We start from the raw sequence: 23956 nt of genomic DNA, 5'->3' as shown, positions 1-23956 counted from the left end.
GCACACAGGGTTAGAATGTTTTTCTGGTCCGAAGTAGTGAATGACTTTAAGGTTAAAACCTGTGTAATCGAAAATAAAAAAATAATTTCATTTGTTTCCATTTCTTCATTTTTAGAAAAATGGATTGCCTATTTGTATTTGTATGATATTTGAGATATATGTACGATTTGTTGGGAGTATCGTAAGCTCATTTGATAGTTTTTCCAATGTTTAATAGGTTTTAGAGGTATTCATACTTCCTTTTCCAAGTTGGCGCTCTACTCCATGTTCACGTGTTTGCCAAATCCTAAAGGGTCTCTATCCTTATCACTATTTTTTGCAGCCATGTTTTTGAATATTCCACATTTCGAAGACATAACAAAATGGATTTGATTTGCTGAACTAATCAGAAAATTTTTATCCTCGAGTTTATCGGCTAACGATATGCTTTGGAAAAATATACTGCTGTACTATCCCACCGTATGATATATCATACGTACAAACAACAACAATTTTTTATCGTTAAACATACAGTTTTGGAATTTCGCTGCAGAAATAACTAATTTGAATCTTTGGCAATGGTTTAATGAAAGATGGAAGTATTACCTTTTGGTTTCAAACATAAGATTCACACGAATATGTTGCTTAGTTTTCTGTGGTGATTTGTGTGTACTTTGGAAGGTTGTAATACAAATAAAACGTTGACACATGAAAACAATTTTAATATACAAAGAAATTAGAAGTGTAAACTATCAACTATTGCTATAGTAATGCTGTTTGTTATTAAACTTCTAAAGTAAACATGTATTAAAATGTAGGAAGTTTTGCGTATGATATATCATACGCTTGGACATAATGGGTTAATACGTGTTGGCTACGATGTTGCACGACATAAAAATGCGCTTCAGCTTGTTGCGCAACATTTTATGTTTGGTTTGTTGGAGCAATCAGATGTTTTTGACGTTTCTCGTAGTACGTTCTGTTCACATTGTTCAGCGTCGCAGTGAATTCATTTTCACTTCCGGTGAAACTCTCAACGGGTGAGCACGTTGCATCGTGTTAGTCCGGGGAAAATTCGAGTATTTCGCAAGAAAGAAAGGATTTTCAGCCGTACTTTGACGATTCGACGCAGCCACACAGCGAGATTTTCGCTTGTAGTCAAGTGAAAAGAAAGTCCACTGGACTATAAACGAAAATTAACTGGCAATATAGCCTTAGTTGCTGTGCCATCAATTCGGCGTCATCTCAAATGAGTTGACGCCAACCAGAAAGGAAGAAGAAGAAGAAGAAGTGAATTCATTTTTAGTATAAGTTTAGTGATAATAGTCATGAACACACGAATAGCAAATGTTTTATTTCAACAACTTCGCAGCTATAGTTATAAAACAGTGAAGCGCGTTACGCTACCGCCAGCCAGCAAGTTAGAAATACCGGAATCAAATGGCACGAAAAATTTCTCGCTCCAGAATGAACTGAAGGCCCGTATTGTGGCGAGTGGCCCTATTCCGGTGGCATCCTATATGAGACATGTGTTGACCAATCCTTCGGCAGGGTACTACATGACCAACGATGATGTGTTTGGCAGTAAGGGTGATTTTATTACCTCCCCGGAGATTGGACAAATCTTTGGCGAAATGGTGGCTGTCTGGTGCCTTAACGAGTTGTACAAATTCGGTGGCCCCGTTCCTTTTCAGCTGGTTGAATTAGGACCGGGTAGAGGAACAATGATGAGTGATATCTTGAGAGTGTTCGGCAGTCTAAAGGCCACTGCTGGATTGACGGTTCATCTGGTGGAGATTAGTGACCATTTGAGCAAAGTTCAAGCGGATCTGCTGTGTCGAAGCTCTACGGAACATAATGACAAACCCTTCTATCGGTCGGGCTTTACTGGGAACGGCATTAAAGTGCACTGGTATCGCCACTTGGAGGATGTCCCACAAGTATTTTCTATCGTGTTGGCTCACGAATTCTTCGATGCTTTGCCGATCCACAAATTTCAAAAAGAAGGTGACTGCTGGAAAGAGGTTTTGATTGACATCGATCCTCACGACAAGAAAAAATTTCGATTCGTTGTTTCTAAATCTGAAACACCGATGTTACGGTTGTTCCTGAACAATTATCCCGAAATAGCAACCGATCGAAATCACGTGGAAATTTCGTTCGAATCCGAAGCACTGATTCGACAGATCGCCGAACGGTTCCACGCGAATGGTGGTCTTGGGTTAATCGTTGACTATGGCCACCTAGGTGAGAAGAACGATACGTTTCGAGCGTTCAAGAACCACAAACTACATGATCCTTTGGTCGATCCGGGTTGTGCCGATCTAACGGCGGATGTGGATTTCTCAATTCTGAATCACTTTTGCGAACGGACGTCGCAAGTTTTCACGATAGGGCCAACCACGCAACGGAGTTTTCTGGAGATGGCAGGAGCTAAGGATCGGCTGGAAGTATTGCTCACCCGAGCCAAAAGCGAAGAAGAGAAGCATCGGTTGACCGAAGGGTTCCGGATGCTAACGGAGGAAAATCAGATGGGCAGTAGGTTTAAGTTTTTGGGACTGTATCCGAGTGAGCTGAGGCAGTTCTTTACGAAGCAAGATTAATAGACTGAAGTCGGTTTTAGACCTGTACAGTAGATTGAAGTTTGGATTTTAAATGGAATATCACACTCCGATAAGACTTTCTTTCAAATCAGTGAATAGTGCGCGGCCGATAAACAATTATCAATGTCTGCCTTTATTTTCTCACTTGTTTTGTTGTAATAATTTCCGACCTGTTTTACTCTTTATTGAATACACGGTATTTCAATACGTTTGCGTATTTTGGTTTTGGTATCAACACACTAGAGGCGGTTATACAGAATTAAGAATACCTACTACACACACACAGCTTCACTTCATCCCCCCTGTTACTAGCTTTCTCTTATTATACGTGTCACGATTACATGTTTTTAACACAAGAGAAATGAATTTGGTTATAGGTTTTCTTCGTTAATCAGATTCGAGTAAATGTTTTCAGATTTTTGCAATAATTTTCCGGTTTTAGTTGTTTTTTTTTCTATTCTAGTACAATCGTATCTGGTTCGTCAGTTTCTTGCAATGTTGTTTAACTATAGATTGCGTAAAAATCACATTAGTTTCCTAATTATTTCCGCTTGAGTTCGTTTTGTCTACTCATTGATGCTAGTACCTGTCATTGTTTATTTTATTTTTTCACACAAACACGATACTACTCGCTCTCTCGGTTTAACTTAGTTGGGCTTGCAATGCAATGATCATCATTAAAAAAAAATAAAACAAAAGTATTAGAATAGTTGCCCCTAATTTCTATGACAAAATCTAAATGTTCATTAGTTTTGGTTAAAGCTCATACAAACTAATTTTGTAAGCCTAAATACTAAATCAAATATTAGCAAAAAAAATATCAATAAAATATGCACTGATCGATTAGCGCATGTTCACACGAAAAAGTACGGAGTATGAGTACCGAAATCTGGTAATCGCTTATTTACAGAAATTAAAACTCAAACAAAAAAAAATCAATAACTTAAAGTCTAAACAATTTGGTTATATTTACGAACTTAAATCTAGAAGTTTCTTCCCAAACTTTTTTGCGGTCGTCAAATAAATGCTTAATAAAACTTGTTCAGATCGATTTGAAATATCCCGAGATTAAATCGCACTTAAACGAAAACAAAAAAAAACTTTTCAATGCAATAGAAAAATTGAAATCTCAAGCAAACATTTTTGTTTTTCCTTTTAGTCGTCCTAGTGTTGTTATTGTTTGTGCGCTATTTGCGGATGGCCCCATGTCACGCGTAGTTCGGCCCCCTTTAGCGCCGTTGATGATCCGGTGTGCTCTTAAGGATGTCGGGCTGTCCGTGCGAGCTGAGCGTGTGACTGACGTGCGAATTGAGCGTATGCGAGTGGGACGTGAGTGTGTTGTGGGCGTGGGTGGTGTTGGCATGCGACGAATTCAGCGTGTTGTGGGCGGGCGTTCCGGTGGCCGAGCCGGGATGGGCACGGGATCTGCTTGCCGATCAGCGTGGATGGTTGATGGAGAAGATATGAAAAGGAAAGAAGCAAAGCAAAACTAACAATTAGCTCTCAATTAAATTAGCAATGCGATGCAAGTATTTTAGCAAACGTGCTTCGATGGGGCAATAGTAGGCCATGTAATGTACTGTCAAAAACGGGACGACGGTGCAATCTTATGGCGTTTTCGCTTGACGCTATATCCAACACAGTTTCGACCCTAACTACAGTCACAAATGTATGGTTTTTACAGCAGTTCGTGTCAAAAGTGGGTTAGTTTCGTGTTTGAGCGCAAACGACTTAAGTCCATTGTATAAGGGCGTACTCCCAGTACTGTTTTTAAACATAAGAGAACTTTATGCTTTTCTACTTGTTCGAAGAATTTTCGAGTAAGTCGCCATCGATGTAGTTGGGACATGTATCTTTCTACTCGAATGATCAAAATCGATTAATTGAAAAATAAATCGAGTACTTTTATGTAATTAGTGCCAGAAATTTCACGGTAGTCAAAAAGATTTTGTTCTAACTAATTCTGAGTATATTGAAGCATTTCTCTGTTTTATTTTTTAATTAATTGTTGTAATAGACAATGAGTCCTTTTCTATGATGGCATTATTTCCTTAGAAATGAGTCGTAGTCCTTCCGTAAAGTAGGAGAATCGTCATCATTTCTTCTCCTCCTTATTCTTTATCGTTTAGTGTTGGAATGGAGTCTTTTTCATAAAACCAAACCCTAAGAAACTCTTATTACTGATTTAGATTTGTATTGTTGAAAACACAAATATAATAGAGTTTGTATATGGAATGGAAGCTACGCGTTCATTCATTAAACTTTTTCCAGTCTTTTCTATTGCTGTGTACCAATAAACGTTAATTCTTATTAGTCAGTCAACAGAAAAATTTGCAGATTATTGATACTAATTTCGGAAATAGGAGACCGGTATACTGCCCATACTTGCATATCAGTCCCATATTGAAAACTGACAAGTTGAGAAAAAGATAGATACATATTTCGGTGAAAATTCGCTTTTTTTCGCTACTGTGATGATTCACCCGTGATACTATTGAATCACATACATGGATTACATTATAAACTTTTCATCTGGAATGGAATATTGCATTTTTTGCGAGTACTTTTGGTAATGAACGAATAGATACTCGCTCACCGGTCTCATCTTAGCGTGCTATGCTTCTCTGGCACGTGGAAAAATTGCATGTTTGATTTTCCGTTCGTTTGAAACCTTCAATCGTCCGATATAATTAAGTTTGAAATATCATGTCAGGTCCATGATGCAATTAAATTGTATGGTGGAGACTCTTCCACGAAAGACAACTCAAACAGTGACTTTGTAGGTTTCAATGCCACCAACATCCGAGAGAAATATTCTGAAATCTCTCGTTCAGTTCGCATATGCCTACATCTGATTTTGATCAAAGTTATGGCAAAAGAGCTGAATCTTTTCCTAAAGTTGTTGCTTCGGAGGATGAAATTGTGAGTATAAATGGAAGCAATACGTTTGATTCTGAAGGAAACTTTTTTAGCGATGAACTGAGATCGAAACACAAAATACATAGGAAGAATTATCGTACGCGCCTATATTCAAAGATCGGTTCAAAATATAGTTTATCTTCTTATATTATCTAAACTTTTGCATGCAATGTCAGCGTTAATTACAATGAAGTCTTTTTTATGCGAATTTACGTACCGCATAAAAAACCGCATAACTCTGAAGCTTCGTATAAAAAAAACCGCATAACTCTGGAACTTCGTATAAAAAAAAACCGCATAACTCTAAAAATTCGCATAAAAAAAGTCGCGAAAAATAAAACCGCATAAAAAAAGACCTAGTAAAAAGTATATTGGCAAAGTTGCCAGAAAAAAAATTAATGCAACCTGTACATTTTTTAGTTATGCAAAACGTGATTTTTAATGCGTAATATAGATATGCGAGTACTTTTCATATGAGACAGAGCCGACTTGATAAGAAAAAACCCTTCTTAATCCACCTAGTGGTGTGATAATGCCTTTCTCTCCTTTCTTAACAGTCTCATGAAAATATGTTTCATACTTTTATTAAATAATTTTGGATACTAATTTTGACACCAATTGATTCAGATTGATTCGAGTAGTTCACTAAAATTTTTTTTTTGAGATGACACTAAATTTGGATGTTTCATGCAGTTTTAAGAGTTTCGGCATTAAAAAAAATTTTCGATTTTGGAAATTTCATGTACTCCCCCCTATGGTGCTTTTTCAAGATCGAAAATTGTCAAACCTTTACCACCGGGCAGCACCCCTTAAGCATGTCCGATTTAGCTCAAATTTAGCATGAAGGCTTTTTTCGAGGTGCTTAAACTTTAGAGCACTAGAGCTTAACAAAAATAGAGGTGATCCCAAAATTTTGGCACCCTTATATTTATAAGAGCGGTAAAAATCAACGTGTTTTGTCGGTTACGTCACTTATACCATCATATATCTGAAACCAAAAGTCACAATCATTTGATCTTCGAACTTGATCAATGGCCCGACAGTAGCTTTCAAACGAGCCCAAGTTTGTTAAAATCGGTTCAGCCATCTCTGAGAAAATTGAGCTCGTTCAAATATATTCAAAAAGTGCACACACACACACATACACACACACAGACATTTTCCGATCTCGTCGAACTGAGTCGAATGGTATATAACATATATGGGTCTCCGAGGCTCCGTTCGAAAGTCGGTTTTTCCAGCAATTCTAATACCTTTCTATAGAGTAAGGCAAAAAAATTTCCTGAAAGTAACGTAAAAATAGACGTTATTCGTATGGATAACTCAAAAGTGGCCATATTCCATATGGGACTGATATGCGAGTATTGGCAGTATAGCCGAAATAAGATTTTTTTGTGTTTCGAGTATAGAAGTTTTAACTTTAAGATCATTCGCCTCTTCAGACCAGAAGAACTTTCTTACCCTATGTGCGAGTGGGTAATGCCAGGAGACATCACCGGATTGACGAGAATACGAATAATTTCCTTTAATACAAAGCAGATCTACTGACCATTGAAGTATTTGATCCTACTTGCATATCCTGAAGTCAACAAAACGCAAAAAAATTATGGCACATAATGATTTTTTCTTGAACGCAAAGCAGTTGTATGTACGATTTATTAATTTTTAGTTTGACGTAAAGCCGCCATGACTAAGTTCAGTTTTTACAATGACTGAGCGAAAATATATATTGGACAAGCCAAGTGAAAGAAAAACTAACAGAAGAAAAGAATTTTTGGAAAAAGATACGCTCAGAGACAGGATTCGAACCTGCGTTCTTATGCATTCCGTGCATACGCGCTACCATTTCGCCACTCTGATCTTGTTTTAGCCACTCTAAAACTCGAAACAGACATAGTAGCAACGTACATCGAACATGGTCTACATTCTGGCCGTCACCCGACCGATACCTTACATCCAAACATCCTCTCTGTCCATCAAACACTAGTCCTCTCGCATTATACCTATTTCTCCGATCAAGTATTGAGTAGGAGAGTGTATTTATAATCGACATAGTCAGCGACAGACCCCTATGAAGGTTGTATTGATTGTCTGCGCTTTCCTACCAGAAGCAGATTGTTACGGAAAATCAAACCACAATTGTTTTTAACGATTTATTAATTTTTAGTTTGACGTAAAGCCGCCATGACTAAGTTCAGTTTTTGCAATGACTGAGCGGAAATATACATTGGAGATGCCAAGTGAAAGAAAAACTAACAGAAAAGATGAATTTTTGGGAAAAGATACGCTCAGAGACAGGACTTGTATGTAGGTTTTATTCGCAATCGTTTGATGCGAAACTCGCACTGCGAACGGTTCACCAAACTGATTGTTTCCACTTCCGATTTGCATATTTCAACAGTTGAATAATTTTTATAGCTCGTTCGCAAACTTTACAGCTTAAAAAGGCTGATTTGAAGATTTTTTTCCGTCGTTGTTCACTTTTAGGTGTATTTTGCTCCAATTCAAATCACCACCAGATGTAATTGCCTTTGGCTGTGAACAGCGAACGGCGTATAAATCCAATATGCAAAATGTCTATTTGCTAACACCAAAGGAAAAAAAATCGTAATAATTAGTGGAGACTCTGAAAAGAACCGATATTCAAGAATATTCTGTAAAATTTTCAAGCCTATCGGAGAAAAACTCGGCAAGTTATGGGCCTTTATCTTTGCTTACCTCATACTGCGAAGAAGTAAAAGCTCGGCACCCAGGTCCAAGATTTCTGCTTCGATCGACTTAAAAACTGGACAAAACATTCTTGAAATGTTTCATTATAAAAGAATACAAAAGAAAAAATATGATTTTGTGAAAATGTTAGACCCTTGAGTAATAAATTGTATCCATTGATTTTATAGACAAAAAACTTTGAACGCGTTTTTCTCGAAAGAAGGTTTTGAAAGTCCGTGTCCATCGTCATTCAAAAACTACTGAGCCATTTTTTTTTCAAATTTTGAGCACACTTTTTACATATAAAAAACCAGACCCCAACGTTTTTCTTTTCCTTGTTTGTTATTTTGGGGAGGTTTTACAGCTACAAAATGGCGAATTTTTTCGTGAAAAATCGTAGTTTTCACTTTGAACAACCACCAAAAATTTAAAAAAAAAATTAAAAAATCAAACAGAAACGTTGGGGTCTAGAAAAACATCTACTCTAACTATGCTGCGTTCATTGATTCACTTCTGATTAGTCTGCGCTGAGATACAGTGGACACCGCAAATCATGATTTTTAAGAAGCGTTCTCAAAAATACCTCTGCACCGACTTATTTCTCAATATTTTTCCACGAAAAAATTACAAAATGTTGTACGAATGAATGTTCTTTATCATGCAAAAAAATTGAATTTATTTTGTTGCACGATAACTCTAAAAAAATTCTCAAAAATGATGATATTTTTCATCATTTAGACCCTACCCGCCTTAAGTTACTTCGATGCTCCACAATATTTATTAATTTATTTAGGAGCAAGGGAAAAGCCCTTTGGAGCTAAGATTCTACCATCCTCCTTCTCCAACAGGCATAAAATCTTCTCATCTTATCTTATCATTATCTAAAACTTTAATGCTAACGCTAGTCATCTCTATTAATCAAGCTACTAAAATAGTAAAATTGATAAAGTAACAATATTGATGTTATTGCCCTCAAAGGCAGAACGCAGGAACAGCAAAATACTTCTCCTCTATTTGTAAATGTAACCATATTTAAGAACTGAATTTTTAATACTGAAACTATCATTCAAGAGGAAAATATTCAATTCGCTTTCACATCTCATCCAAGTCAGTCGATAAAACAAAACCGCTTACGTTCGGTACGGAAGAAACCAAGTACAGTATTGTGTAGTGAACAATAGAACGATCTCGAAATGAGTGAACCAAACGAACAAAAGCTACCGCCGCCACTACGAAAGAATACAATTATTGTTGAATTCAGGCAGTGCAAAATTCGACCATCGATACTAGAACTTGAAGGTTTGCTTAAGGAGCAAATGCATCTGGATATTAAAGGGGGGGCATTTACTTCAAGGCAATAAGACAAATAATGTTGTTTACATCCAGTTTTTTAAAGAGTGGGATGCAATTTATTTCGCTAAAGACAATAACAATGTGCACTACGTGGAGCATGAATACATCAAGTACAACATACCAGTATATATGGAAGATAGTGCTATAGAAACTATGTCCCAATACGGAGAGATTCTCTCTACCGGAAAATAAAATCAATCCCAACAAGAGAAAACAATATAGAACAAATTTCTTCTATTGCACAGTCACGCACATTTCTCCCCTAGGAGACTCACTCTCCTGGTCAATGCCAGGTTGTTGAAAGAATGGTCCAGAAAAAAATTACCATTGTTGTTCTGTGTCAATTTAAGCCGAATGTCATTTTTATTTAAGTAAGTAATGTTTTCGTGATGTTTACATCCCTTTACTATAAACCAGTTATTATTTTCATTTCAAAAAAATACAATTTACCAATAAATCAATACCTCCTCGGTTAAGTCATAATGTAAGTACTTCATCCTTTTGTTATAATTTTATTTTATACAGCTAGTACATAGATACTATTAGGGTAACAGAGGTATTTTGGCCACTTCATATATTTTGGCCCACCTAACAAACTTTATCGATTTCATCGGATTTTATCGATGTTAAGTAACTCATTTTGCATCAATTTGAAGCTAATCACATTAAATTTCCTATTGCGGAAGGGGTTTTTAAAGATATTACAACATTTGGTGGATATTTTTATAAAGTGGGCCAAAATAAAATCAATCCTAAAGTGGGCCAAAATACCTCTGTTACCCTAGTAGTAAATTGAATAAATTCATAAATTTCATCATATTACCCAGTCGAGTGCCAATCGAATCTCGTTACACTCTTTTATTTGCCTAATATGAACATTAATTGAAATTAATTTTTGCGTCAGTTCAATAGGTTATTTTAGAATGTGAATGAAATGGTATAAAAGAGAAATCCATTGTTTTCAGCAGCTATTTTTCAAAACGCACTTTAAATATTGATACGATAACTGTAGCCGCTTTTTTAATAGCAACATATTTAGGTAACTATTTGAGTAAAAACTTTACTCGTGTTAATAGATTTTTATTGAGATTGATTTAAATATTTTGACTATATCAAATACAGGGTTGTTACGAAAAATTTTAAAATCAAAACGCGCGAAAACCGCGCGAAGTCGAAAACTAAAACGCGCGAAGCTTCGACATCTTTTTGCTCAGCAAACATTTCCTTCTTGGTAAGAAGAATTTTAAGGTAGACCATATCAGGATGATCTGATTCACTCTTTTTAATTTCAGTTTCAATTATAATAACGCCTTCATTTGTTGTCAGATTTTACTCTGAATGTCATTCTTTTCCTCCTCATCTTTTATTCTTTTATTTTGATCAGGGAAAAGCCCACTGGAATTAGTTTCTGTCAAACTTGTTCTCCAGCAGGCATAAAACCTTCTCATCTTTTGCATCAATACATCAAAATCATCCAAATGATACGTTTCCTTAAATCTAGTGCTTCTATAAAGACTGTCCCAGAAAGTATGGACGCAACCGAAAACCGCTGCCATTTCACAATGGTTCAGAATCTGTCAATTTTTATGGCTGCGTCCTGTTGTTTACACTCTTCTCTAACCACTTGTGCAGTTGTTTATTCGTTTTCATTAGTTTGTTCCGAAATGCGTGGACTTTCAGCAGAACAACGTCGAAAAATTGTGTACAAATGATGCACAGAATGCGGACTGTCACTGAGAAAGATAGCAAAAATGGAAGGAGTAAGTGAAAAAGCCGTGTGAAATGCAATCAAGAAGTTCGGTGAGGATAACACCTTTGAGGATAAACCGAAAACGGGTCGAAAAAAAGGTCCTGCTATCCCTCAGTTGTGTAAACGTATACTGAAGGCGTTCGAGCAAAAGAAGGAGGTTTCAGTTCGGGATGTGGCCAAAAAAGTGGGCACTTCGAAGTCAAATGTTCTTCGTGCTAAAGAACGTTTGAATCTTCGAACCTATGAGAAGCAGAAACAACCAAAACGTAGTCCGAAACAAGAAGCATCGATCAGGCCGAGGGTTCGAAAGCTGTACAATACGATTCTTGCTGGAAATTTGAACTGCATAATCATGGACGACGAAACATACGTGAAACTCGATTACAAATCTTTGCCGGGACCACAATATTACACGGTGCGAGAAGAGCAAGTGTTAAACCAGTCCGAGACATCGATTGAAGTCGAAAAATTTGGTAAGAAAGCTATGGTCTGGCAAGCAATTTGTAGCTGCGGTTAGATTTCGATACCCTTCATCACCAATGCTTCAATGAACAGCGAAATATACATCAAGGAATGTTTACAAAAACGACTTCTACCCATGATTCGAAGCCACAAGAATCCTGTTGTCTTCTGGCAAGATCTTGCTTCTTGCCACTACTCGAAATCAACGGTAGAATGGTATACTACCAAAAATGTCACTTTCGTCCCAAAAGAAAAATTGGAAAAAGTGTCAAAACTTGTCGCCAAGAAGTCTGTACTGAATTTAATGAGGAACGTTCGCAAGAAGGTGCTCCAGCTAGTCTACAATGGCCTACAAAGTCTAATATTATCAGTATATCCAATAAAATTTGAATATCTAACACTTGTGAATTATTTACAGCGAAATCAAAGTGCGTCCATACTTTCTGAGACAGTCTTTAGTCACTAAATCCAATGAGACAGTTACATAAGAAACGATTTCTTGATAACATTATGAGATAAATGAAAGTCGAAAGAATTGAAACATTTGTTAAATATGCGGCACATGCTAGCAATGGGCTCGTTATATCCATAATTAGTTCTAACATAGGGAATCCGAAGAAAAAAATAGGAAAACTACGACGTCGAATGTCAACAATTGGAAGCTCTATGTGCTCTTTAAAAAATTAACTTGGTTTCCAGAACACTCAGGTCCTTAACAGACGATGCGCGTTCGAGAACAGTTTGTGGCATATTATAGTCGAACTTGAATACAGACTTTTTGCTACTAAAAGAGATGAAGGAGCATTTAGTGGCATTTAAACCATTTTGAAATATGAAAGTTATCGGCGAACGATAGTTTTATACACTTGATCGAAAAATTTAGATCGTTGAGATACAATAAAATTATGAACGGTCCAAGGTGACTTCCTTGAGGAACTCCAGATGTAACAGCACATGGTGAGGTTGTACTATTTTCACATCATTTCATTACCAGTTAGATATGATCGAAGCCAAATAAAAAATTATCCGTTTAATCCCAGACTCTTTAACTTGGAGATCGTTATGTGATGATTGATTTCGTCGAACGCAGCAGGGGAAGTTGAAAGCTTTGACATGGATCCATGCTGAGTCTCTGATATGTAGTCAGAGCAACTATGTGTTATTAAATCCAGTACTATAATTTCAAACAGCTTCGATGCAGCGCACAAAGCAACAATTCTACGGTAGTGTAGAAGAATTGAAAATGTTGGATAGTGGAACCAACTAACTATTAGAACACTTTCTTATCACCACGGATGGAATCCCAGAACTTCTTCGTTTCTTTTATTGTCAGACTTCGCTTCGCAAGCATATCGTGTAAATTTTGCTTTAAGAATGCGATCTTTACCATACACAAAATTTCTTACCATATTATTGAAGAATCGCATTCCATTTATTACGTTCTTAGCAATATTGAATGTATTATCACTGAGACGATATCTTCCACCTCACATCAATATCCTTGAGTGCAAAATCTTGAAATAGCAACTTGTATCACTCGAGATCGAAAAGCATAAAATCGAAATTTTGTCCACTGAAGAAAACATTGGCTAGAACCGCCTGCTAGTAAATTTTAGTTTTATAAGGTGAAAATTCGGCCCTCTCGACCAATTGCTGAAACGTTCGCCCATTATTAATTTTTTAGGGTTTCATAAAACTCACAAGCATCAAAAATTGGAAAGAATTTTGTGGAATGATGTTTTTTGAAATTCGCGCGAAATCCGCGCCATAGCATCAAAATATTAGCAGAAACCGCGCCAAATCCGCGAAAACCGCGAAATCCGCGCGACCGTAACAACCCTGCTATATCAAATATGGAATGTAGAGGTTTATAACAAATTAGCATTAGTATTATTCGATTGATGTTTGTTACGCATGCGCTTGAAGAAGGCTATACCTTCTTATGTGACTTTCGGCCAGGACACAAGAATCCCGTGCAAATCACTTGTTACCTATGACAATCAGATGGCCACATGTCAATATTGCCAAAAAGCTGTTCACTACGGTAAACCATGTGATAAACTGGACAAGGAGACAACTACACAAAAGGACAACGGTGCTTCCTTCACACCAACCCCAAGCCACCCCAGTTCAACGAAACCATCAGTATTCCCTATAGAACAAAGTACACCAGCTGCAGTTAACAACTTACCCTCCAACATCCAAGCAACTGCAACCAATGTACAACAAGGCGCATCTACAGCAACTAGCAACGAACTCAAGACGGAAATCAACAACAATACCACCGATGCGGCGATGGATGACGAGACGAGTCATGAACAAAGTGCCCCTCAATCCTCGCAGGAGGGAAATGGAAGCTCCTCTCCCCCTAGAAAAAGGGTGACAACGAGATCCAACACAAAGAAAAAATTTTTATTTAAAAAATCGGCTCAATCGGTCACGTAAAGCTTGTACGCAAATAGGCCTGAATAATCTAAAATCTATGCCTCCAGTGATTGAGATGATCTTTAATTTCAAAGCGTTTCACACTGAAGCTTTTATCGCTCCATCCAAAAGTGAAAGTAGAAATTTTAGCTCGATGGGAAAATTATAAACGGCATGATGGCACTGCGAAACTTACACACAAGTTACCAATATTTTCTAAAATGCCTGTTAAATAACAAACGACAGGTGCATCCATCATGTCATCCCATTTTTAAAATGCAGCTGATGAGTAAATAAATCTTTTCAAATGTGATTTGCAAAAACGCACAGTTCTAAATGCTAAGCAGCTCTCAAGGAGTAACCAGAAATATACTCAGAAAGTACGACTTTTCCAAAAGCTCAAACTAAATTGAATTCAGCTATCATCGACAATCATCGACTGCTACTTCGTCTTCGAGTAGTTCAATATTCACATTCCAGCGATCCTACCATGAAATCCATATTTGAGGACATTCAAAAGGAAATTAAACATAGATTCACTGAACAAATCAAACCATCTTCTAAACCTTTCTAAGGTTCTTTACAACCCCTCATAAATCAATTTCAGCTATCAAAGAAGGAAACCAAATATTTCTTGCAAATGATGAATACGGTCAAAGTCGACAACTTTCTCAATTTGGTTGGGTATTGCTTTCTACTTACTGAATATAAAAAAAAAATATGATGCTGAAAACCATTACTAAGATTTGGGTTAGTAATATTTTTACGGGGTTTGCCAATTGTCTACTTTTTACCGGTTTTCCTGATTTTCCCGGTCACTTGCTACCCTGTACGACGGAGCGTAGAGACGACGTATGAATCACGAATTGCAACAGCTGCGAAAGTCCAGTGAACATTGTTCTTGATTCTAATCCGACTGGGACAAGAAGAAGAGGAGCGCAGAGAGAGTGGTTGGTGACGAGCAGCCATGGACCGAGTTATGTGGAGACGTATACTTGAAACAGCAAAGGACTCCCCAGGACCATAGCTGCTAGGTAAGGTGAGTAAGACTTGAGTGGTGTCATACTAGATTTTCATTAAACGTGGGAGTGGAGACTTGATATCGAATCGATTATTATTCAAATGTGAGCTTTCTGTCTGCTTTGATGACAAATTCAGTTGAATTAGTTATGGAATAACTGACATGAGCTATTTTTACATCTGTTGGGATGTAAGTTTAGATCACTTGTGACGTTCCTTTTATGTCCATCTATCGAGACGTAAATTTACATGATTTTTTCGTATCGTGTACAATTGAGAATCCTAGCGAGATGAGTTGCAGAACAATTACTGACCATAGTTGCAGAATCATGAGCTTGTTGTACAACATACAAGAAAAAGTGAGCTTTTCCAATGACAATATTACTCGGTTTCTTCTTTCTGGACCAATAAATCGATTCAAAAGAATTAGGGGTAGGATTATAAATTCGGGTAAGCAAAGAAATTAAAGCTAATATAATTTACAAACGCAATAATCTTATAAAATTATCAATATTTGGAAGTGTGAAGAAAATTATACAGCTTCATTCGTATTCACGTCAACTCGGTTATGTCTCTGACATTATACAATCGAAGTTTTTTATGAAAAAATACCAGATATATTAAATCAAACGAAGTTTTCCGGTTAATTGATCTATACAAAATCGTTAAGACAAATAAATAAACAACCAAGAGGAATCGAGTCAAAGTAGTCTAGAAATCCACATTCAAAATGTTCGCTTCCGGAAAATAGAAGAGATCTTTAGCATAGAATCCTTACAAAGTTCCAGTTCTGTCTGTAATTGATGTTTAATGTCTAATATAGAATAATCTTGATGTCACGTTTATACTGCGACTAATAGAAGAATATTGTGAATATTGGAATTATTAATTTTGTGGTAACTAAGAGGACTGAAAATCCAGATCATGTTCGGTATTATTATGTTCTGTCCATTACAAAATATTCAGTTACGCATTGTATCTAGTGTAGGATTCAAAAAACTTATTCTAGGTTCGATGGCTTGGTACAGAACCGACTGTTGCTGACGTTTCCCAAAATGTTCAATTACCTGATGCTCCGGTGACTCCCGTTCCGTGTCAGCGTATTCATCTGTGGCGTTCCGGGCAGTGTGTGACCCAAAGCATTCATGTAGTCCGCAATTAGCAATGTGATTTCTAGAATCTTCGGTTTACTCATGGCAAACAGCAGTTTCTGTTCGGGACTACCGGCCAGAGTATCCTCGGCGCTGACCACCAGCATAAAATCATCCTGACAGCCACCGAAGGTCATCACCGAGCTGTAGGGATAGCGAGCGATTGAAGCCATCGAAGATAGCTCCAAAACACTGAGGGCATCTTCGGAAACGGCTAACCAGGCCATGGCTTGATCGGAATGTCTGGGTTTTGCTTGGAACAGGGCCGCACCGAAGAAGGGCCATTTTCGAGCACAGGTCAAATAGATCCGCACGCAGTCCACAACGGAGCGACCTTTCAGCAGAGACCACTTGCCCGCCAGCAGTTCCTGCAGTTCTTTCAAGCCGTCTGTACTAAGAGCGTCCCGATAGCGATAAGGATAGAATTTATCCAATGCCTGCAGTGAACTGGTTTTGGATTTGTCAATCGCAAAATCACCCATGTCGATCTGAGCCATCAGAGAGGCCAGCTCGAGAGCCAAATCGCGTGACAAAGGAAAACGTCCTTGGACCACTGAAAAAATAAAACGAAAATTATAGGAGTGATCGATTGATAAATGTTCAACCTTTTCCTACCTTGCTGATTTATTTGATAGCAGAGAAGAAGTCGCTCCTTCTCGGTTTCCAACTTGGCCGCGTGTTTCCAGTAGAGTCGATTTTTGTACGTCAACTGAATGACACGAGAGTTTTCAAATTTACCGGATCCCTTTTCGCGAAGTGCCGTTTCCCATTTTGAAATGACGTCACAAAGCTGAAAACAAACATATACTGTTATCATTCTAGCAGTGGAATACGACCGAAACTAACCTTCGCTTGAGGATCCAAATAATGCTCCAAATCCTTCTCGATCGGATCATCACTGAACAGCGTAAATCCGTTGGTGCCATCGCGACATCCGATCTCCTGTGCCAGCGTGGAATGGAACTCCTCGATTGTGGAGGATCCATCGAAGGACACCACCTGATAGGTACCGTTCATCATGTGCACGGGAATCGCATGCGGCAACGAATGGTGATATGGATTCTTCAGCAGAATCGACAGCACCTCCATGCGGGAAGGTTTCGTTTCGCGACCGCCATTTTGCATGGTTCGTTCCAATGCTCGTTCGCAGTAGGCCGCATATTTACCGCAATCGGTTTTGGAGTCTGCATTCCGCGACAGGTGCAGCTTGAGATACCACAGCAGGCTGTGATTGTTGAGAATGTTTAGTGTTTAGTGAAAACTGTCAAACCCTGGACGGGAGAAATCAAACTTACCGGCTATTTTTTGGCACAAACAGTGAAACGGCCAGCGACAGAAGCTGCCAACCCTGGATGAATGTGTAGGCCGGCGGATTCGATTTGCAATCGATGATCGGAGCAACTGAGGGGGCCTGGGAGGCGTATTTATCGGGAAAAATGTTTAATTATAGCATTTCACAGGTGTTCAAAAAAAAAATGGAATGAAGCCTTTCAAAAAGTAAATGAATGGATAGCGTAGGTTATTGTTTTTACAGCAGGTAATTCCAATCAAACAAACCAAACACGTGTTAGTTGAAAAAAATCCACGACGCTACGATGTTAAGCGGTAATTCAAGCAAAAACAGTTAAAATGTAAATAGAAAACTCGAAATTTTTCGGTTAGCAGCAGTTGCCCTAACTAAATACAAACCAAAAAATATATTAAAAATAAAACCTATATCCGATTGTACCAAACGATCGAAAACGGGGAAATCAAAATTCAAAACAACAAGAAAAAAAAACTCAAAACAGATACAAATTAGATAATAATTATCCTACCTGAATGGAAGTTGGTGAGCTCCCATTCGCTTGAGTTGTATTGCCTTGTTGCGTATCGCAAGTGAACAAACTCTGGGTGGCACATAGCAGCAATTGCTGCATTACGAGGGGAGGCATTTGCGTTTTGCAATTGGAGATGTTTAAATGGTTTTTTGTTTTTTTTGTGTGTTGGTTCGGGATTAGTCGACGAGGGATGAAGAGAAAAAAGAGAGAGAGAGAAAGAAACAAAAAGACGGTTCGAAAAAATGGGACGCATTAATGAAAAAAATCATTGACTGTCTGTCTGTCGGCTCCGGTTGCAGCAAAATTAGTTCGCCTACTGCAATCAGGACTACTACTCTAGAGTAACAACAATTGCTATGGAAACGAACTGCGACTGATCTATTGAATGGTTTTTGTGTGGTTTTTGGATTGCTTTGGTTTTTCTAGCTTGACATGACTCTATTGCATATAGAAATGATAGGTTTGCTTGATACACGGCATCTACAACTAGTTGTAAGGAAACAACAACCGATAAAGTGTAAAGAAGAAGAAATCATGGTACTAAAGGAACCTAAGGTATACATAATCATGCTTACAATTTATAAAATAATAAAAAAAAACAAAACTGAGTAGGTTTCAAAACTTGAAGAAAGATGTATATGAACAAACTTTTAAAGAAAAAAATATTGGGACATCTTCTTTGGAAAATGCTTATTAACCAATCATGAAACATATCATTCCGAAATCATGACTACGATTTATGATCTCATAGTGAAAGTTATGTTTGTTATGAGCAGTAACTCACTGCACATGAATATTTGTTTTGATCGTTGCGGAATTTACTTCTTGGTTGTCACTTTCAACTATCGGATATAGAAAATGAAAAGTGGACAACGATGGGGAACATTATACAAAATCAACCGTTCTAATGACTGTAAATGCTATTCAAAGAATCGTTAAGAGCTGAGGCCAGTAGGTCGCTTATTACCACGTGGCTAGCTGTGCGTATTACATTTCTCTCCATGCTCTCTTGCAAATGTGCAAAATGACTCTCGATGTGGTCGGGTGACCAAGAAAGTTTTGATATTTTCGGTTACAAGTTTGAATACAATAAAGCTACCGCTTGTTTGGCAGCCTTGCTGAACCGATTTTATTTCTCTCTCATGTTTCGTTACGTTACCAGGAAACAAGAGCAGAAAACAATGGCGCCGCCATAGAAATCGACTTACCTTCAGGAAAATAACATTCACTTCATGTTTATCGCGACAACACCTTTGTTTTTAAGCACTAATCGCATCTAAATTAAATTACCTAGACATTGTAAGGATAGATTTTTGATCCATGCTTTTGAAGGCGAGATATTCAATGAACAAGTTGAAAGACGGCGTTTATCAGCTATGCAATTCTTCCTTCAGAAAAAAGACGTTCCCGACCGCTAAAGTCAATGAATCATTCTGAAATTTTCACAGAATAATCTTAACTAATGTTCTAAGAGATTGTCAGTTGGGGTTTTTTTTATATTCGTCACCGTTTCTGAGAAAATCAGATTTGAAGCGGAAAAATAGCCCTCTGAAACGCCCTAAAACACACTGGCCTCCGCCCTTAAGATTACTTTTTTGCAAATTAAAGGTAAAAATCATCAGCTTAGTGCAAATCTGAAATAATTTGATTAGCTTTGTGCACTTTTCGCTGTAGAAATCGCACCAAACGTGCGGAAATAAAGCTAGCATTTGGCTGCATCGCCTTCGAGAAAAATGTTCCGAACAGTGTTTAATATTGTAGAGAATTCCACAATTTTACTCAAATATTGAGCTGTTTTGAAATATTGATATATATGAACGACTGTACGACTTGTGTTACGATTATATTTACGTAATGATTTTTCGAGGTCAAGACTCAAACTTACAAATGACTTGGAATGGCGGCGCCATACTTCCATGGATTAAAAACGTAATCATCCGTAACCCAATAGTCTTTTCCAGAGCTTCAAAGCCACTAACGGTCCTTTTCAGGGGCCCAAAAGTAACGTAGATTCACTTCAAATAAATATTTTTTAAAATTTTTACTTGCATGATATTATACATCATATTTTAAGATATAACATTTATTAAAACTATGAATTTGTGATCGAATTCTACCCTATTCTTTTTTTCTTTTCACGGAACAGTTTTGTCAATTGGAACAATTATACATTCGATTATGATAGTTGATGATAGTTGTGACCGCCTTGGAGTGTGCCTTTGGCCAAATGTCAAAAAGTTTTCTAGTTCAATTAGTATTTAGAAATTATAAAAGGTATCTATCTGTTCACAAAAAATTCTAATAAAGGGAAGGAGGTATACTGCAATGCCAGAGTGCGAAATGTTTGAATACCTTTCATTTACAGTTATAGTGACTGGCAATTTCTTTCTGGCAAAATTGGAAAAAATGATTAAAAACAATGAAACATGTCTATTAAATATTTAAATCATCATTTCTAGTTTTAATATTGAACGTCTTCATACGAACGAATGCTTTCAACTGAGAAAAACATGAAATACGTACGTGATGTTAAATATTTTCATTCCGTCACCATTTTGAATTTCTTCACCAGCATCGCTTGCCAGCATGAAATTTAGAACGTTCAGAAATGTTCATGCTGGCAACAACCAGCAGCTGGCAAGCGTTTACATTATGCTGGTAGCATGCTGGCAGCCAGCAGAAGTGTAAACGGGGCATTAACCTACACTCAAATAAAAATTCACGTTCCATTTACTTGAAAAATCACGTAACAGATCGGTTGAAAAGTTCGTATCGTTTCTATGAGAGGGCACCACTAGAATTAAATCCATACCATTTTCAGTTAGTACCAACCTTCAAAAGATACGTGTATAAATTTGACAGCTGTCTGATTATTAGTTTGTGAGATATTGCATTTTGAGTGAAGCTACTTTTGTTATTGTGAAAAAAATGGAAAAAAAAGGAATTTCGTGTGTTGATGAAACACTACTTTTTGATAAAAAAAAGTGCCGCCGATACCAAAAAATGGCTTGATGAGTGTTATCCAGACTCTGCACCGGGCGAAGCAACATTTCGTAAGTGGTTTGCAAAATTTCGTACTGGTCATATGAGCACCGAAGATGATGAACGCAGTGGACGTCCAAAAGAGGCTGTTACCGATGAAAACGTGAAAAAAATCCACAAAATGATTTTCAATGACCGTAAAGTGAAGTTGATCGAGATAGCTGACACCCTAAAGATATCAAAGGAACGTGTTGGACATATTATTCACGAATATTTGGATATGAGAAAGCTTTGTGCCAAATGGGTGCCGCGTGAGCTCACAATCGATCAAAAACGACAACGAATTGATGATTCTGAGCAGTGTTTGGAGCAGTTATATCGAAATAAAAACCGATTTTTTTCGTCGATATATAACAATGGACGAAACATGGCTCCATCACTTCACTCCGGAGTCCAATCGACAGTCAGCTGAGTGGACTGCACGCGATGAACCGAACCCAAAGCGTGGAAAGACTCAACAATCGGCCGGTAAGGTTATGGCGTCTGTATTTTGGGATTCGCATGGTATAATTTCCATCGACTACCTTGAAAAGGGAAAAACCATCAACAGTGACTATGATATAGCGTTATTAGAGCGTTTGAAGGACGAAATTTAAAAAAAACGGCCTCATTTGAAAAAGAAAAAAATTTTGTTTCATCAAGACAATGCACCGTGTCACAAGTCGATAAAAACCATGCTGAAATTGAACGAATTGGGCTTCGAATTGCTCCCTCATCCACCGTATTCTCCAGATTTGGCCCCCAGTGACTTTTTCCTGTTCTCAGACCTCAAGAGAATGCTCGCTGGTAAAAAATTTAGAAGCAATGAAGAGGTAATCGCTGAAACTGAGGCCTATTTTGAGGCAAAGGACAAATCGTACTACAAAAATGGTATCGAAAAGTTGGAAGATCGCTATAATCGCTGTATCGCCTCTGATGGCAATTATGTTGAATAATAAAAACGAATTTTGGCAAAAAAATGTGTGTTTTTTTAAACAAAACGAACTTTTCAGCCGAACTGTTAGAATGATTTCAAATTTCAATTTGAATATTTTACGTGACGAAAATGAATGTTATACGAACATCCCATAAAATTAATAGAGTCACCACAACAGGTTTACGTGAATTGACCAAACGTCAAACAATCTAAAGACAGTCCCAGAAAGTATGGACGTAACCGAAAACCGCTGACATTTCGCAATGGTTCAGAATCTGTCAATTTTTATGGCTGCGTCCTGTTGTTTACACTCTTCTCTAACCACTTGTGCAGTTTTTTATTCGTTTTCATTAGTTTGTTTCGAAATGCGTGGACTTTCAGCAGAACAAAGTCGAAAAATTGTGTACAAATGGTGCACAAAACGCGGACTGTCACTGAGAAAGATAGCAAAAATGGAAGGAGTAAGTGAAAAAGCCGTGCGAAATGCAATCAGGAAGTTCGGTGAGGATAACACCTTTGAGGATAAACCGAGAACGAGTCGAAAAAAGTTTCTGCTAACCCTCAGTTGGATAAACGTATACTGAAGGCGTTCGAGCAAAAGAAAGAGGTTTCAGTTCGCGATGTGGCCAAAAAAGTGGGCACTTCGAAGTCAAATGTTCTTCGTGCTAAAGAACGTTTGAATCTTCGAGCCTATAAGAAGCAGAAACAACCAAAACGTAGTCCGAAACAAGAAGCATCGATGAGGCTGAGGGTTCGAAAGCTGTACAATACGATTCTTGCTGGAAATTTGAACTGCATAATCATGGACGACGAAACCTACGTGAAACTCGATTATAAACCCTTGCTGGGACCACAATATTATACGGTGCGAGAAGGGCAAGTGTTATACCAGTCCGAGACATCGATTGAAGTCGAAAATTTAGTAAGAAAGCTATGGTCTGGCAAGCAATTTGTAGCTGCGGTAAGATTTCGAAACCCTTCATCACCACTGTTTCAATGAACAGCTAAATATACATACAATGTTTACTAAAACGACTTCTACCCATGATTCGAAGCCACAAGGATCCTGTTGTCTTCTGGCCAGATCTTGCTTCTTGCCACTACTCGAAATCAACGGTAGAATGGTATACTACCAAAAATGTCAGTTTCGTCCCAAAAGACATGAATCCACCAAATTGACCACAACTTCGACCAATTGAGGAATTTTGGGCATTAACGAAGGCACATTATAGGATACATGTCTCGGCAGCCGAAACCATTCAACAGTTCGAAAAAGATTGGAAAAAAGTGTCAAAACTTGTCGCCAAGAAGTCTGTACGGAATTTAATGAGGAACGTTCGCAAGAAGGTGCGCCAGCTAGTCTACAAAGGCTAAGTAGCAAATGTTGAGAATAATATTCTGTTGTTGTAGTCTAATATTATCAATATATCGAATAAAATTTGAATATCTAACACTTGAGAATTATTTACAGCGAAATCAAAGTGCGTTCATACTTTCTGGGACAGTCTCTATGTATGAATCTAGAGACACTGGACCCATGTAGTGCGACCTCAATCTGCATTGGTTGTGTAGTGGGAGTTCTCGGATCTCGACTTCTGCTTCGGTTGGATGGCAGTGACGCATCCAGGGAAATGTCAAATTTGTTTGTGCCAAAATGCCCAAAATGCTCACCCATACATTTGACATGATATGTTCAATGTGGCGCAGCTGAACTGAATACTGATTCCTTTCTAAGCTGACAGGGTTTGATTTGTGCCAACTTTTACAATTTTTTTTTGAAATTGAGAAAAATAATAAAACTAATTTTT

The 23956-nt window shown here is 37.7% G+C and overlaps 2 protein-coding genes across 15 annotated transcripts in view; one reads left to right on the top strand and one right to left on the bottom strand.

Annotated features, from left to right (window-relative positions):
* Positions 1-1010: 1010 nt before the first annotated feature.
* On the top strand, positions 1011-2614 carry LOC131426956 (protein arginine methyltransferase NDUFAF7 homolog, mitochondrial). The gene has a single exon (XM_058589769.1). The coding sequence runs from the start codon at positions 1308-1310 to the stop codon at positions 2580-2582; it is 1275 nt and encodes a 424-aa protein (XP_058445752.1). The 5' UTR covers positions 1011-1307; the 3' UTR covers positions 2583-2614.
* A 78-nt stretch (positions 2615-2692) lies between these two features.
* The window catches only part of LOC131426954 (uncharacterized protein CG43867), a 618008-nt gene continuing 596744 nt past the window's right edge, over positions 2693-23956 (bottom strand). For 10 of the 14 annotated variants that reach the window (XM_058589754.1, XM_058589758.1, XM_058589759.1 and 7 more), the window contains 6 exons: positions 18188-18283; positions 17666-17781; positions 17217-17595; positions 16986-17160; positions 16287-16923; positions 2693-4007 (listed from right to left, as the gene is read on the bottom strand). In XM_058589754.1, coding sequence (XP_058445737.1) covers positions 3812-4007; positions 16287-16923; positions 16986-17160; positions 17217-17595; positions 17666-17781; positions 18188-18283 — 1599 coding nt within the window. In that variant the 3' untranslated portion in view covers positions 2693-3811. The remainder of the gene's footprint in view (positions 4008-16286; positions 16924-16985; positions 17161-17216; positions 17596-17665; positions 17782-18187; positions 18284-23956) is intronic. The other 4 variants (XM_058589760.1, XM_058589761.1, XM_058589767.1 and 1 more) reach the window with 1 other exon arrangement.

The sequence above is a fragment of the Malaya genurostris genome, chromosome 2 (genome assembly GCF_030247185.1).
Source record: "Malaya genurostris strain Urasoe2022 chromosome 2, Malgen_1.1, whole genome shotgun sequence".
Lineage (NCBI taxonomy): Eukaryota > Metazoa > Arthropoda > Insecta > Diptera > Culicidae > Malaya > Malaya genurostris.
Note: the sequence above shows the minus strand (reverse complement) of the source record. Positions and strands in the feature narration are given on the sequence as shown.